At 45.2% G+C, this 16,877-nt stretch overlaps 1 protein-coding gene and 1 pseudogene across 3 annotated transcripts in view; one reads left to right on the top strand and one right to left on the bottom strand.

Moving 5' to 3' along the window:
* TTF2 (transcription termination factor 2) overlaps positions 1-16,877 on the bottom strand; it is a 41,592-nt gene that overhangs the window by 18,739 nt on the left and 5,976 nt on the right. For 2 of the 3 annotated variants that reach the window (XM_045478800.1, XM_045478801.1), the window contains exons 4-10: positions 8,823-8,889; positions 7,011-7,967; positions 6,334-6,448; positions 5,808-5,990; positions 4,170-4,297; positions 2,905-2,986; positions 535-654 (exon numbers count right to left, since the gene is read on the bottom strand). In XM_045478800.1, the coding sequence (XP_045334756.1) occupies positions 535-654; positions 2,905-2,986; positions 4,170-4,297; positions 5,808-5,990; positions 6,334-6,448; positions 7,011-7,967; positions 8,823-8,889 (1,652 nt within the window). The remainder of the gene's footprint in view (positions 1-534; positions 655-2,904; positions 2,987-4,169; positions 4,298-5,807; positions 5,991-6,333; positions 6,449-7,010; positions 7,968-8,822; positions 8,890-16,877) is intronic. The other variant, XM_045478802.1, reaches the window with a different exon arrangement.
* LOC123598538 lies at positions 13,100-13,925 on the top strand (annotated as a pseudogene).

Below are 16,877 nucleotides of genomic sequence, written 5' to 3'. Positions count from 1 at the left end.
TGTCTTGGCGGATGTTAGCAACTTCCACGTGATGTGGTGATGCCAATATGTTACATGTAGGACCTTTAATGCACTTGCACATTTTACTTTCAAACAGAGGTTGAGATAAGGTAGAAATTGTCTAGAATTTGGAAACTTCTGGAATTTCAGAACACTTGGAAAACGGCTTCTGCTATGGTGGCTAAAATCTGAGGTTGTGACAGACCTTCCTTAAGAAAACAATATATTAACTAATTTGTACCTAACCTATGGTTATGTCCTCAACATTAACAGAAATAATCATCAGAGCCCTTCCAGCGCCTTGGCTCTCTCTATAAAATTTTTTCTAATTACAGGTCAAGCTAAGTTTATAGCAAAAGGAGAAATGACCACTTGTAATTAAGCAGATCTAGCATCAGAAATGATGGCACAGGAATGAGTCTTACACTAGTCTTCCAATAGATGAATTAAATATGACCAAACGTGTTCTTTCAGAGCTTAAAAATGTCTACTCTTAAAAATGTCCACTTAGGAAATAACAGGCTATCTGCATACCATCTTTGGAAAGCCAGGTCAATGCCATGTTTCTGTCTTCTTCTTTGTTTTTCTCCCGATTCTTCTGGGTCAGGATGAGTGCAATCATTGTCAGAGTTTTTCCTAATCCCATATCATCCGCTGGAAAACAACAAAAATCGGACAGTCCATTACTTAGGGCAAAGTATCACCTCCACTTGAAGAGAGAAGCCACTGGCAGACCTTAGCCCTTGCTGTGCTGCCGGTGTGGATCTAGGTCCTTTCCAAGCCTGACAAATCCTTCACCTTGTGTTTGAAGATGAACCCTAGCTCTTGCTGTTTGCTATCTAGATCAAAGGCACTTACCGTGACTTTTGCAAAACTTAGAACTTAGGACTTAGATTTTATTCTAGTCTGCATGCTGAAATGTTACTTAACGGATGCATATGTGGATTATCTATCTCAGTTTGGTGGTATTGCCTGGTCTTTTTAATTTCTTATTCCGCCAAAGCAAAAGGATCCAGTAGGTGGAGTTCGTTTAAAACAGTCCTTCTCCATTCCCTTCACTTATTCATCAAAGAGCGCCATAAATGAACATTTCTTGGGTGGTGTCATTGTGCCAGTCACTGAACTTACCTAATTTATTGTTTGTACCCTATAGAATATTCTCATCCTCACCTGAACAGTTTCAATAAGCATTCTGACATAAGCAGAGGTAAAATGTCACAGCATGGGTTCTGGTTCGCATTCTGGCCCTGCTACCATGCAGACAGAGTTAGCACCACACATCTGACCCCCATCCCGGGAAAGGCCCGCTGACAAGGTCGGCCCTGGGCTGGCGTGTGGGAACACGAATTCAAGCAGGGTTCCCACCGTTCCCAGACCTTGTAAGAGCGGCTCACTGTGCCTAAACTGTGCCCACATGATGTGGTTTATGCTGCACAGCTGCTTTCTTTCTGGGAGTCTGGAATTTCAGGACCCAACAGGCCGGAAGCTGCCACAGTGGCCAGTTCCTAGTAAACACCTGGGGCCCAAACTTCCCTGCTTGGTAACATCTTACATGTGTCATCACAGCTCACCCTGTGTGACTTCACTGGGAAAGGTCTCTGGAAGCCTGCACCTGGTATCCCCTGAGCTTTGCCCCATGTGCCTTTTTCCTTTGCCGACTTCCATTGCTAGCAAATCAAAATCAATTTAATTAATTAATTAACTTATTTAAAGTTTGTTCTATTCTGACAGAGAGAGAGAGTGGGGAGGGGCAGAGAGAGAGAGGGAGAGAGAGAGAGAGAATCCCATCAGCGCGGAGCCTGATGCGGGACTCGGGACTCGATCTCACAAGCCTATGAGATCATGACCTGAGCCGAAATCAAGAGTCGGACACTTAACCGACTGAACCACCCAGGCGCCCCTACTTTTTTTATTTTGTAACAAATCACAGCCATGAGTATGACCACATGCTGTGCATCCTCCTAGCAAATCATCGAACCTTGAGGATCCCCAACACGGCCACTTACTAGCCATCATGGCCGTCTGTCATGTTTTCTAGAAGCTAAACCCCTTGGAAAATTTTAGTTTGAGGAGTCTCCAAAGCAGAGCCTGGAAAACTTACTTTCTAGGGTCCCCTGCACCTAAGGCCCTGGCAGCGTGACCTGGCTCTGGAGATCACATGCATTCAACTCACATAAGATTTCAACTCAGATGTACGCAACATGAGAAATGAGGTTCCCTGTGACATCCTTTCTGCAGGAAAGGGTGGGGACAGGAGTCTCTGACTCTAGGGTGGCAATGCTCTCCTCTGGTGCTTGAGCAAAGCAGCCATGACAGTTTCCACAGGACACTGAGTTTATTACTTGGCTTTGGCCATGCTCCTAGATATCTGGTCTCCAGCCTGGCTCTCCACATCTCCCAGACACTCTCTGTGCCACCAGAGAACGAACTCTCCTTCTGCTTAATGAGCCAGTCAGCTTCTACTGTGTGCCACCACGACCTCACTGATCCCACAGCTGTGTACTCTTGAGTATGCTGCTTTTCCCACCCTGCGCCTTAGTTTCTTCATCTGTAAACAGGGGGTATCATAGTGCCCACCCCAGAGCTGGTGACAGGTCAAATGAGGGGGCATCTCTGGGTGACTCAGTTGGTTAGGTGTCCAACTCTCGATTTCAGCTCAGGTCATGATCTCATTGTTGTGAGACTGAGCTCCACACTGGGCTCTGTGCTCAGTGTGGAGTCTGCTCAAGATTCTCTCTCTCCATCTGCCCCTTTCTGGCTCACACGTGCTCTTGTGAGAGGGAGAGGGGAGGGGAGAAGAGGAGGAGAAGAGGAGGAGAGGAGAGGAGAGGAGAGGAGAGGAGAGGAGAGGAGAGAAAAAAATTACAAAACATATGTCGACTCTTATCATAATGTCAGACTTACCCAGAATTCCTCCATGTGGCTTCTGACTTTCCCGCCATAGTAACCAGGCCAACGCCTGCTTCTGGTGCAGTAGCAAAGGGACCTAATAGAGGTAAGAATCAAAAGCTGAGTATAAATTCCTCATGAGGGGCTGGATCCTGACTACATGGACTCCATGCTCTCTGATTCTCGTGTCTAGAAGTGATCCTCCCAATATCCTAGCTGTCATGGGGCTGCTCACTGCTCCTCGGATGTCCCCGAGTCCGCCTCTGACCTAGGGGGACCATATGTCCTGGTGTGCCTGGGACAGACTTGCACCTACCAGCCAGCATGTCTATCAAGAGCGTCCCCTACCCCCTCAAGGGAGAGTCTTGGTGTGTCTGATTTCATGACCAGGCAGTTTCTATTGCTTGCTGCCAAGACCTCTGACTGGCCACCTTCCTTTCACTGACGAAGCCATTTCGATGGCTCTTCCTTATTTTCCTTTAAACGTGAGTCTCCACTCTGTAGGCAATGTCCCAATCTACACTGTGAGTCCTAAATTTCAACAGCCCTGTGACCGACACCCCCTTCCAGTCTTTTCTCACTCCACTTTAGCCTGTGCTCCGCCACAACAACAATCTTCAGAAAACGCCTCGCTCAAAATTCTACAGTGATTCCGTCATTTCTCTTGAGCCGCTTCCCTATGCCAGGCTGCATGGCCAGGGCTGCCCCGCTCAGTAGCGCCACCTGCTGCCCTCGCTCTTCACTTGTTAATAATCGAGCCCCGTATCTCCTCTCTGACGGAGCCTTCGGCTTATACCCTCTCGGTAATCTTTAGCCTGCAACTTCTTTAAGGCACGGAATAGGCAGGCAACGAAGAGTTCTTTACCTAGAGTGACTTCTCCCTTATTTTGATTCCTCTGTATGCTGTAAACTGTCTGCGGTCCCTTACAATGCACACTGTACCTCTGTTCTTGCATCATTTTCTGGCTGGCTTATATCTGTTGCATGTGCACTCCCCCCAACTAGTTCCCTAAGAGCGCAATTCCTTCACATCCTCGTGGCACCCAGTGAAGCTCCGTAAACGGATCTTTTACTGCTATAGACTTCTATAATTTTATGGCTTTAGGGAAAAAAAACTTTTTTTTTTTTTTTCCTCACTGCTTAGCAGGAGGAGAAAACACAAGAGAAGCCGCGGAAGCGTTATCCGTAGGAAAGATCCACCAGGACGGCACTCTGCCGGGCAGAGACCCAGGGTCTGTGGGTGCAGGGACACTCCGCGCCAGGAATCTTCCCCGGCTCACCTTCAGCCCGGGGGGATCCTCTGCCAAAGCTGTCTCGGCAGGCCGCGACTCCAGTGACTGATGTAGCTCGTCAATGGCTTTACTTATGATTTTCCACACTGCGTGAGGGCCATCTGGTTTGGGAGGGCCTGGGGACAAACAGGCGTTCACTCAAGGTGTCACAAGTATTTCACCCCGGCAATTCGTGGTTCGCCAGATAATCAATCTGCACGGACTACAGATTCTTGCCTCTCGATTCTCCTGGCCTCCCAGGCCCCTCGATCCCCATTTTCTGTCTGTTTAATCACACATTCTAATAAAGGGCAAAATAACAGAAAGGATAATAAAGAGGTAACTTGTAACGTTTTGGATGTGTTTCTTTTTCCCCCCAGCTTCGGAGAGGTGGCAGAGTTAAAAATAGTGCCATTGTTATTTCAGGAAGAAAAGATCCTCGGGGCTGGACAAAGAAGGGAAGTCAGCAACAGGGAAGGCCGAGCTAGTGGAAGTCTGTGGATATTAATTCGGGCAGAGAGGGAGACAGCCCCTGACATGCGTGTCACACGCTGACCGCCCTGAGCCAGGCGGTATTAGCTCCCTCGTCCCACAGGGAACAGCTAGACACGCACCTCAGCTGTTTGCAGTGTCAGGGATGAGGTGTCCCAAATATGGTTTCTAGATACACGGCAAGAAATTAACCATCTAAACATTACAATATTTTTAATGTTTACAATATTTTTAAACGTTACAATATTTTTAAACGATAAACCATTTTAATAGAATGCTTTCCAAAACGTATTATATACTTTCTCACCTTAAGACTCTAACATAATTTCGTGTTTGTCCAGGTGACTCAGTCACCATCATGCTCACTGAATGATGCTCTCACAGCAGTGCTCTCAGCCAGGACTGTCCTGCTACTCAAACACATGCATTTTCCGTTCCCTCTTAGACAAGCCTCAGCTCGTCTGGCACCGAGCCTATTTCTTACCCTCTGTTAACTACTGCTCCTCGACTTTCTCCCCTTCCTTCCTCTTTCTGCTTCCTTGCTTCTCTCCTTTTCTCTTTCTGTCTCTCTAGAGGTCCTCAGCTGGGAGAAAACTGGCCTTGGCTTTTCCAGTCGCTGCCAGCCCACCTAACCAGTGAGCTCATCAGGTCCCAACTCCTGATCCGCAAACCAACCCATCTTAGGACATATCTGAGGCTCTAATGGCATCGTTATTTGGGGTTACTTCTGAATCCTGTTTTCTGGAAAGTTTAGGACAGAAGCACTAATTTAAATAGGGTGGCACTGCTCTTGGTGGCTCTTTGGTCATCAGCTTGACTCACGTCGCTCCTCTCCCCTGCCTTAACTCGCACACAGGAGTGCAAATGTGCCCGCTGGTCTGCCTACCTCGTGGTGGCGTGGGTTTGAGTTTTCACTTACATTTACCAGATGATTCCCATGTGCCGGCCACTGCGTTGACTGATCAAGGCCCGTGAACAAGGCAGGCGCAGAAACCTAAACACTGTAAACCCGGCGAGCACCACAGTCTTTATTATAGGGGCAATTCACAATTTCAGAATGACTTCTCTCTTCACATGGGCACAGAGACACCTGCTAGGCAGCATTGAACTTGGAGGTGTAGCAATTCACAGCAGGGCCAGGCCCTTGGATCTTACCTCCATAGCACCCGCTGGATCCCCCAGCAGCTAGCGGGCAGACGGCCTTCAGTCCTTGAGAACCCAGAGGCTGCAGTCCCTGATCCTGCAGGGGTAGGGGAGGCACCAAGTGAGGGAGGTCAGTGGCAGTTTTGGTGAGGTTTCTCTGCTGTGGTACTTGAGTGTCACTCTTCTCATTAGCGTCTGTTCAAAAACAAAACAAGGAAAGAACAGGCTACAGTTGAGGAAAGCAAAGGAATTATCTGTGTGGGAGGAGGTCAGGAGTGGGTGGGACCACTTCTATTCCAATGAGCCGAGAAGACCTCAAGGGCACAGCATTGAAAGTCTCTTAACCAATGGGAACGAGTGGAGTCCACAGGCAATGCAGGAAGTTTTTCTAAATCACAAGTGTAATTCTAAAAAGCTCAGAAGTAGATCATCAAAAGGAGCGGTGAATCAATCAGTTTCTTCTTTATCAAAAGGGCTTCTCGAATGTCTCTTGTAAAGTTCACGCAAACCCTGAGTTCTGGGGCGCAGCCCATCTCACCTGGCTCTGGGGAGAGGGCAAGAGCTCCCAGGGCTTCCTCCAACTCCCGGATCTGCTTAAGCAACTTCTGACCCTTGTCTGGAAGAGCCTGGAGGTTCACGGATTTCAGTGTGCTCTGAAAAACACCGCCTGTAAGATCCTCTCTTCTCCAGTTGTTAGGAAAACAGTTTCAAATTAAAGTAGCCTAAAATGTGAAAACTGAAATTATGGTCCATTAAGTGTATGTGTGAAAACCATGGTTTTTTTTTGTTTTTTTGGGGCTTTTGTTTTTTTTAAACCCAGCTGATCTACTGACCCTGAAAATATAAGCCTAGGCAAAGACAAACTAACCACCTGCAAAACCTTTGTCCTATTAACCTATCCGACTGGTTTGCGGCCCACAGAAAGCAATGCTCTGACCTTAGAAACAAAGCACACGGGTGGCATCTGGGTGGTGCGGTCGGTTAAGCGTCTCCTAAATCTCAGCTAAGGTCATGATCTCAGTTTGTGAGTTTGAGCCCCACATCAGGTTCTGTGCTGATGGCATGGAACCTGATTGGGAGTCTGTCTCTCCTTCTCTCTGCCCCTCCCCCGCTAAGCAGGTGCTCACGCGCACTCTCTCTCTCTCAAAATAATAAACTTAAAAAAATTTTTTTAGACAAAAACAAAAATAAAGCACACGGCAGGTCAGCAGTTACCTTCTTTTGTTTCAGTTGTGTCGTGAGGTACACACGTTGGGCTGCCGGGTCTGAAGGTTCTACCTTCTTGGAAACTCCTGAGGTGGCAGATGTGTTTCTTTGCACGCTCTGACCAGGGAATGAAAGGCGGTTCTCATTCTGTGAGTCCAGAGTCAAGTCAAAGAGCAAGGGAGGCTTCGGGGAAACAGCAGTACCTTGCCCACGGTCACCGTGGCTGGAGCCCGCTTCTGGGCCCTCTCCCAGGGGGCGCGCCGCAGCGGCTGGTGCGCACTGTGCGGATGGTCCTTGTGGGGCAGGCACATCCCGAGGCTCCGAGTGATCGGGCTGCGTGCTTGGGTCACCCCCTGCCTTTGCTTCTCTAGGCTCCCGGCTCTTGGAGTGCTCTTTGTTGAGGCGGCCCCCTGTCTGGGGTTTGATTGTTGGGTTCTGACCATGAGTAATTCCAGGCAAAGGCTTGGGTTCCTTTTCCCTCAGAGGCTCTGATGTTTTTTGGACAGGATGACTCTCAACATTTGATTTCTCCTGAAGAGCTCTGGACGGTTTTCTCAGCTCATCGCCGTGGCCCTGTTTGGATTCAACCCCAGAAAGGTCTCTTCTGTGCGTCCCTTTGCTCTCCTTTGCCTCACACTGAAACTCTTTCTCCACTCCATGCTTCTCTTGACCTGCAGCTTGTTTCTTCTTTACCTCCAGGCCAGAGGAGAGATCTTTCTTCATCCAGCAGTTGGATTCAGCCTTCCATTCCTTCTTTTGATCCAAGAACACATCTTCTTTTTCCTTTTGATTCTTGTCAGCCATCTTTTTCTCACCTTCACCTTTGGTGAACTGTTTCCAGAGAGACGGTTCTTGATTCTTGTCAAGTACCTTGAACGGGTTTCTCTGCTGGTTGGAAGGATAATGAAGTGGCTCAGAGGTGCTCTCACACTTGTGGGTTACAGGATGTTCTTTGGAACCGGGCTCCTAAAAGACAAAATAATCTTCATATAAAACATCAATGCAAGCTTTCTATCTAGAATGCCTCCCCCCCCCCCCCCCAACAGAGGAAATGGAAACAGTAGTCCAGTATTTCTGAACATTCCTGGGACCATTTCTGCCTCTAGGAAAGACCATGTGCCTAACTCAGAGAGTATTAGTCTCTGAACAGAACTTTCAACACTCGGTTCCTTCTCTGATCATGACCACTGCTTTCCCAGGCTTCGAGGACAAGCAGTGACCAAATCAAGTGCTTCTGCAATTGTAATAGCCACATTGTATACCTCTCATGAAAAACTATTCTCTTGGATGAACCTATCCCCAAACCTACACAATACCCTCAGCTTGCTTTGAGTCTGGCTTTAGGAAGGTTTCATTGTGCGAGTCTAGGGTTACAAGTTCAAGCTACACCTCCACCAACGAAAGTGTGGCTGCCTCCCTGGCCTAGCCCCTCAGGCACCAGGCATCTGTGAGTCTCTCATGTGCCAGGAGCTTATGAATTACACCCCATTTATACCAACATCAAGGAGTCAGCAGTCCATAAAAAGATGCTGAAGTTAGTCAGGTGAATCCAAAATTTTCCCTAGAGAAAACAGTGACTACAATTAAAACCTCGGAAAATATTTAAGTGAAATAGGAGGCAAATCATTAAATCTTCACTATAACCAAATAGTCCTTTGAATTAAAAGACCTGACATGGCCCACGCTGCTTAAAGAAAAGATCTTTCAGGGACAGTATGATGAAGACAAACCAGTTTATACCGGACTTCAAAGTCTTTTCAGGCAACACTGCAGATTAAACAGTCTTAACGAAGCAGATCTGAAGACAGGAATAATTCCTACCTGCCATGGGATACTTCCGCACCACTGCTTCCCTGCTGCCTTACTTCTAACGCACTGGAAGAACAATCTAGTGAAGTACAAAACACAAATAATCAAGGCTGTGAAAATCCATTAAAACAAGATACATTTAGTTTTCATCCAAGAAAACATCTTGCAACTTGTTGACACCAGTTTTGAAAGGTCACTTGAAACCAGTGACTCTCATATTTATATTTAAAAATTCTCTAATGCACAGGATCTTCATAAGGGATACGAAGTGAAAGACTAGAGATGTCATGGAAACCAAGACGTGTACTGGTTTGTTCTTTTTACTCTGTAAAGGATGACTAAAATGGAAACATGATCAGTGGTGGCTGTTAAAATCAGAAAAAGAGAGACCATCAAATCCCTGACAGGAAACGATAATACCGCCTATAAAGTAAAACAAAATCTAGCCAACCAAAACAAACACGAGCTACCCTGGATCTGGCCAAGCCCCTAGATTCAATTATCAATTTACTGGAAACACAGACAACAGACGAATGCATGGATCGAGGCCACAGGGATGTGATTTGTAAAACCTTGACAGGAGGAAATGCTCTGTGACAAACAATTGTATTCTTTCAACAAATAAATGACAAGGGAGGGACAAAATGGAGAGAAAACTTAAGAGACTTTAAAGACATATCAATCAATTGCAACCTGTGAACCTTATTCATTGATTTAAACAAACAAAAACTATTAAAATTAACTAGTTGTCATCTATGAAGCGACAGGAAATCTGCACTCCAACTGGTTAAAAAGAAAAGAGAGGAAGTCCCTATCTTTTAGAGCTAGATACTGAAACACTTGCAGAAGAAATGTTATCTGGGATCTGTTCCAAAATATGGCGAGAGCTGGAGGGTAGAGTGGGTAGAGTTGGTAACTGCTGAAGTTCACATGCTGCATTATTCTATCTTGCCTACTTTTGTGCATGTTTGCAATCACCCATGAAAAAAAAAAGATCATATTCAGACATACATCCAAATACAAGACCGTCCCTGCACAAGTAAACCCAGCCTTCACACCCACTGCACAGAAATGGCCACGCGACTCCGTTAGCAAGCAAACCACGCATACGCTCTCCAACCCCCAGATTTTCCATGCATATCTCCCTCCACCCAAAAGATGTCCTCTTTATCCCTATTTGCCCACTGCTTCCCCCATCACCAGCTGTCAAAGTCCTGTATGTCCCTCCATGTCGGCTTCAAGCCATGCCTCCTTCGCAAGGTCTTCCCACATTCCCTTCCCTGCTCATCCACTGTGCTGCTTCTGGATTTCTGCTGCATTTAGTTGTATTACACTTGTGTCTGCCTGCCTGCATGACTGTATCTTCAGTGACTGGAAGGCTATAATCCTATATGATCTCTTTATTCCCAACTATGCCTTGCCTTTTGTACAGAATTGTTAAGTATTGCTGAATTAAATAGAACCAACTCATTTTTTCCCTCCCCAAAATGATTCCTCAAAAACATTTAATCTGTTAAATAAGCTCTTTCAAATAGAATTTTACCTAATTGTTCAACTAGGTAATAAACTCACTCAATAAAATGGTCATGGAAAGGAGCCTCTCATAGTACCCCATCTGCCCAGTTCACGTTCCTCCCAAGCATCTGTTCCTATTAGTTTTGTTTGCCTCTCCAGAGATTTGTAAATGTATATTCAGATCAACATAAATACATAAATCTTAATTTCCTTTTCCACACAAATGGATAGCATAGTATACATACTACTAAATACCTTGTTTTTAACAATATCGTCAAGATTCTCCAGAATATATACATAAGGTGTTCCTATTACGTAATACATGTATAATATATATTATATATGTAAGCAATATACAACTTTTATACATAATTTTTCTTTTTTACAACTGCACAGTTTTCACACAGCTGCACAATCTCCCACAATTTAGAGTTCCATTATTCATTTAACTAGAACCCTCTTGATAGTTTGGTTGTTTCCAATTCTTTCCTACTAAAAACAATATCACAACAAATAACTTTTTACATGTGTCATTTCACATGCGTCTTAATATATCTGTAGGGTAACTATTTCTCACATTGTGTATTAGGGCCTTCTCTGTTTTTCTTTATCAATTGGCTTGTAGATTTTATTTATTAGCTCTTTTTGCTGTTTTCTAACTCATTAAATACAATTTTTACCTACATTAATCCCTTTTTTTCTCCTTTCTTTCGGTCTAATTTCTTGCTCGTCTTCTAACTTCTTAAAATAGTCTTGTGACATACAACAGGAATCGTGACAGTTTGAGTCCTAATTCAAGATGAATCCTGAGCGGGTCTCAATCCCCTGACGTCAATACCTCACCTGGACGTATAAGCAAAGATAGGCCCCAAATGGACAGATATTACATAAAAGTCAAGCTAGAAAGAAAACAGGTCCAGAGGTGCCTGGATGGCTCAGTCGGTTAAGCGTCTGACTTCAGCTCAGATCTCGCAGTTCGTGAGTTTGAGCCCCGCATTGGGCTTTGTGCTGACAGCTCAGAGCCTGGAGCCTGCTTTGGATTCTGTGTCTCCCTCTTTCTCTGTCCATCCCCCGCTTGTGCTCTCTCTCTCTCTCTCAAAAATAAATAAACATTAAAAAAAAGTTTTTTTTTTAAAGAAAATAGGTCAGCCCTTCCCATAAAAACTCACAATTTTCCCATTCAAGCTCACAATTAAAAAAAAATAACAAAAAACCCATACTGGTCTTTTTAGTTTTTCTCACTGAAACAGGATAATTACGTAATTGAACTATGTAAAATACATGTATTTTACATGTAAAATACTATGTAAAATACAACTATGTAAAAAAAAACTATGTAAAATAAAACTATGTAAAAATACATAATTGAACTATGTAATAAAATTTCTGAAATGTTCTGAATGCACAAAAATTCAAAGTGTTGGCTACTATTAGGCAGGACCATTACTTATCAACGTGAATCAAGAATAAATTGCTGCTGTGGTTTCAAGTGCATCAAGTACTTGAAATCTTTACTGACAAGAACATTTCATAAATCATATCTATTTTAAAGCCCAAGCCACTGCAGGCTTTCAGAAGGGTAGGACTTGGGAGTCCAAAAAGGGGAAAAAAAACAACACACTTACTATGCATCTACTAAGCATTTACTTAGTTCTAGGCATGGTGCTAAAAAAAATGTTTTTACTTGCATTTTTATTAAAACCTATCTGAATGGGTTTCTCTGTTTTTAGGATAAAAATTTTGTTGTTTATTAAACTGCAAATCAACAAGGAAAGCAATGGAAATACATTCTCACAGAGAAAGAAAATTTTTTTTTATAAACGTTGATTTATTTTTGAGAGAGAGACAGCGTGCGAGAGAGCATGCATGCGCGCAAGCAGGGGAGGGGCAGAAGAAAGAGGAGGACAGAGGATCCGAAGCGGGCTCTGTACTGACAGCAGAGAGCCTGACGTGGGGCTTGAACCCACAAACCCCGAGATCATGACCTGAGCCGAAGTCGGATGCTCAACCGACCGGGCCACCCAGGTGCCCCGAGAAAGCAAATATCGACTCCACTATGAAGAGTGTAATTTCTGCAGTATGTCATTTTCCGAGATATAAGTAATAAGCGATACTGATGAACACAGCCAGAGGAGGCCAGACCTCTTCAATGCCGTCTTCTTCACCAGAAGGCAAATCCCCCCTGGTTGATCATCCAACCCTGGCTTGCACTGTCAGGCACGTTCACTTCAGCTAGGCTGGGATTCTCTCAAGTCTCCAGAGTCATCCTCCCTTGGTTCAAATCCCAGCCCTACTACATAATTAACTCTGAAACCTCAGATACTTCATTTGACTGGCCGCTCTGCCAGTTTCCTTTTCTGTAAAATGGCCAAAACCAAAACAGTACCTACCTCAAACGATCACTGTGAAAACCACGCGCATTAATGAACGTAAAGATAAGGTTCAGATCAAAGTCTAACCCATATCAAGGACTTGTTAAGCAGTAGCAGTCATTAGTTCACTCTTGCTGACCATCTTGCTGTAGCCACACTTCTGTTTCTAGCCCCAAACACTGCCCTTTACTCTATCCAAATTTTAAAGGTCATTCAAGGCCAAGCTCATGTCTCAGTTCCCACACTTCCTCAGTAACTTGCACCAGCCTTGAGGCCCTGCTGTAGATCTTACTGTCACAGAAGCACCGGCACCTGAACACATCCAATTTCGTGCTAACACACACAGATCGTGCTGGGCGCCAACCTTCGTGTGTCTGACTCTTACCCCAATGGTGTCAGAGGCCATTAGGAAGACAGGTTCACTTTTTTGTATGCTCTAGCACTGGAAAAACACGAAGCTGGATTTCTACCTCATTCCTTTACACGAAAATTCAAGATGGAACAAAAACATAAGTGTAAAAAAATGAAACTGGAAAGGTTCTGGGGAAAAAAGAAAGAGGAATTTTTTTTTTAATCCTCAAGCGAAGAAGGCTTTTCTCAGTGTGACCTAAAATCCTGGATTTGGTAATTCTGAGCACATAAAAGGTTTTTGCTTTGTTTTTTTAAGATTTTAGTTTTTTAAGTAATCTCTACACCCAACATGGGGCTTGAACTCACCACCCTGAAACTAAGAGTCGCACACTCTACCGACTGAGCCAGCTAGGTGTCCCATCCACAGACCTGGCCAGAAGAAAGTTTTAAACCTCCGGCTGCGGGAGCCAGTGAGGAGCAGCAGCAGGGCTCTGTGCCGCCCTATGGCCATGGGCCTTGACAAGGGCCACAAGGTGACTTGACTGAGAACTAAGCAAGCTGAGGCACAGCCACCGCCGCGGGCGCCTCCCCAAGCACATGCTCATATGGAACAGGAGGGCGCCTCCCTGAGAGCACATGTCCCTATGGGACATGATCCGAGAGGTGTGGGCTTCACCCCACACAAGGGCACGTCACAGAGCCACTCAAGGTCTCCCAAGGACAAGAGTGCCCTCAAGTTCTTCCAGAAAACAGTGGAGACACACATCCATGCCAAGAGGAAGAGAGAGGAGCTGAGCAACGTCCTGGCAGCCAGGAGGAAAGCGGCAGCCAAGAAGGAGTGAACCTCTCCCCTGTGTATGTAATAAGGCCTTTTGGGGCAGGGCAGGGGGGAATTTTAAACTTCTATATGGTAAAAATACCATTAGCGAAATTATAAGACAAAGGCAAAATGGAAAAAAGTGATTGTGACACATATCACAAAGACTAATATTCTTCACACGCGAGGGTTCCTTCAAGTGCACAGCACAGGGCCTGACGCTGTACAATGGATGCAACGCACAAGCCGTACTAGCTTCACTGAGTGGGACTGCTCACGGGGTGGTGGGACCAGAGGTCCTTCTTCATGGGCCCGGCTCACATTCAAATTCCTCCCTATCACCCACCCAGATAATCATCACTGGGCTATACCAGCTGTTTGCCCATTTTACCCAATAACCGGCGACACAAAGAATTTTTTTAAGTAAAAAAAATTTTATTTTTAATCTTTATTTATTTTTGAGAGAGAGAGACAGACAGAGCGTGAGGGGGGGGGGAGCGGAGAGAGAGGGAGACACAGGATCGGAAACAGGCTCCAGGCCCCAATCTGTCAGCACAGAGCCCGACGCAGGGCTCGAACTCACAAACCGTGAGATCACAACCCGAGCCGGGGTCGGACGCTCAACTGACAGAGCCACCCAGGCGCCCCTACACAAAGAATTTTCTAGACACGCAAAGATTCAATTGTTATTAAAAAATAAAATTTTCTGAACATCCCGCAACAACTAGTTATTTAAAGAACTAAAATTTGTTTTACCCAGATGGAGATAAAAGAATACTTCTAGCTATTTTGATCCTATATCCTTGAGAAGCTAGAAGAGAGGTTGGTGGGGGCGGGGGTGGACGGCAGGGGAAGGAGGGGAGGAAATAAGAACTCAGGAAGCTCAATGATGTTGTCCAACATTTGTAAATCAAGGTATGCCACGTCATTCAAGGCAAGGCAAGAGTTCTTCCTTCGGGTTCTACTGAGTGACTGTTTCTTTATTGCCCATAAACAGAGGGCCAAGGCTGAAGGGCCAGTCAAATGTCGGTTGAGTGGCACCATCTGGTGTTTAAGTAGGAGAACTGCACATAAATGCACCTACCAGCCAAGGTATCAAAAATGGGCTAAGATCTTACCCTCACCTGGGCTTACACCGCCCCCCCCCCCCCCCATTACTCTGCTGCTCCTGTCTCCTAGCTGGGTTAAGCTTTAAACATACCGCCATTAAGTCAAAATGTAAAGTACTTTAAGTTCTGGAAAAGAAACTTTTCTTCTGAAAACTGGGTTTCAGAAGAAAAGGTTACATTCCCTGAGGTCATTTTCCAGAGTACAGGAGTTCTGGCTAAATGTCCTTACTGTCTGCTAAGGAAGTCATCAGCCACCGGCTTACATACTTCTTTTAAAATTTCCAGCCTGTACTACCTACAGGGGTGCTTGGTTTTTGTTTTTTAAGTCTATTTATTTATTTTGAGAGCGAATGTGTGGGAGGGGCAGAGAGAGAAAGAGAGAGACAGAGAGAGAATCCCAAGCAAGTTCCACACCATCAGCATGGAGCCCAACACAGGGCTCGAACCCACAAACTGCAAGACCATGACCTGAGCAAAAACAAGAGTCGGATGCTCAGCTGACTGAGACAACCAGGCGCCCCTGCTTGTTTTTTGTTTTTCAATTTACTGTGTGCTGTATAACTGTATTTTATTGTCCTAAAACAATCTTATAAAACCTCCAGTGAGTAACTCAGTAATAGTGTTCTAGACTTGGCCTAAAAGAAAAACATTAGCGTACCTTACTTTTCTATTTTAATTTTTTTTTTCAACGTTTATTTATTTTTGGGACAGAGAGAGACAGAGCATGAACGGGGGAGGGGCAGAGAGAGAGGGAGACACAGAATCGGAAACAGGCTCCAGGCTCTGAGCCATCAGCCCAGAGCCTGACGCGGGGCTCGAACTCACGGACCGCGAGATTGTGACCTGGCTGAAGTCGGACGCTTAACCAACTGCGCCACCCAGGCGCCCCACTTTTCTATTTTAAAGTAATGATCAACTCTCAGCCTCATCCACCTAGTATGAAGAATGTGAATGGTAAGCTCTCAAAACTCCATCTTTGGTCTAGACCTTTCTTTGCAGCTAGCTGGTCTCACATATACGTAAGACACAATTAGTCCAAAGCTGTCTGGGTTAGCCACACATCCCAACCCTCTACTGATGTTACCTTTCTTTCCTTGTCTTGTTTCATGGTAAACTCATCACCCATAAATCCCAATCTAACAACCATTTACTGAGCACTGACAGTGAGCCAAAAGCCAGACTACGTGCATCACACGTAGGACCTCACTGAATCCTCACAAGCCAGGGGAGTCGGGACCGCCATGATCACTGTTCCTGATGAGGAAATGGGGAAGAAAAGCACATGCTTAAATGCCTACCAAAACACTGTCTTACTGATTTCCTTTCGGCAAGTTTTCTGCAATCTGGGCGCACCTAACTCCACCGCCAATGCCTCAATCCAAGCACACCTTTCACTTAGAGACTAAAGTCGATGCAGCTAGAAATCAGCCAGACCTAGGTCTGAATCCCAGCAATGCCACTTCACAACCATGGGACATCAGATTCCTTTCCTAACCTCCCTAAATGTTGGCGGCCTCATCCACCTACCACAGAAGATTCTATGGTAGGAAGAGATAAAGACTATGCCATTTAGTAGACATTCAATAGCAGTTCCATTTCAGCAGTCCCCTTGCCTCCACCACTCTCCTTTTTAACCAACCCTCTTTGGAGTTCCTCCTTAATTAATGCAAATTGGACCCAAAATTCTTCAGTGGCTTCCTACAACCTAAACAGTATTCCCATAAGGTAGGGGGCCCTCAGCAGTATGTAAATGGTTTGAGATGTCAGGACATCCTGACTTCATGCCCTAGAGGCTTACCAGCCCCACTGTACTACCAAAAAAACAGTCCAAAAGTGAAAAAATTTTAAATTCCATTTATAATAGCATCAAAAACATAACAGTCTCTGAGGACTAAATTTAACA

This window comes from Leopardus geoffroyi, chromosome C1 (assembly GCF_018350155.1).
Source record: "Leopardus geoffroyi isolate Oge1 chromosome C1, O.geoffroyi_Oge1_pat1.0, whole genome shotgun sequence".
NCBI classification, from domain to species: Eukaryota; Metazoa; Chordata; class Mammalia; order Carnivora; family Felidae; genus Leopardus; species Leopardus geoffroyi.
This window is presented reverse-complemented; position numbering and strand designations above follow the sequence as displayed.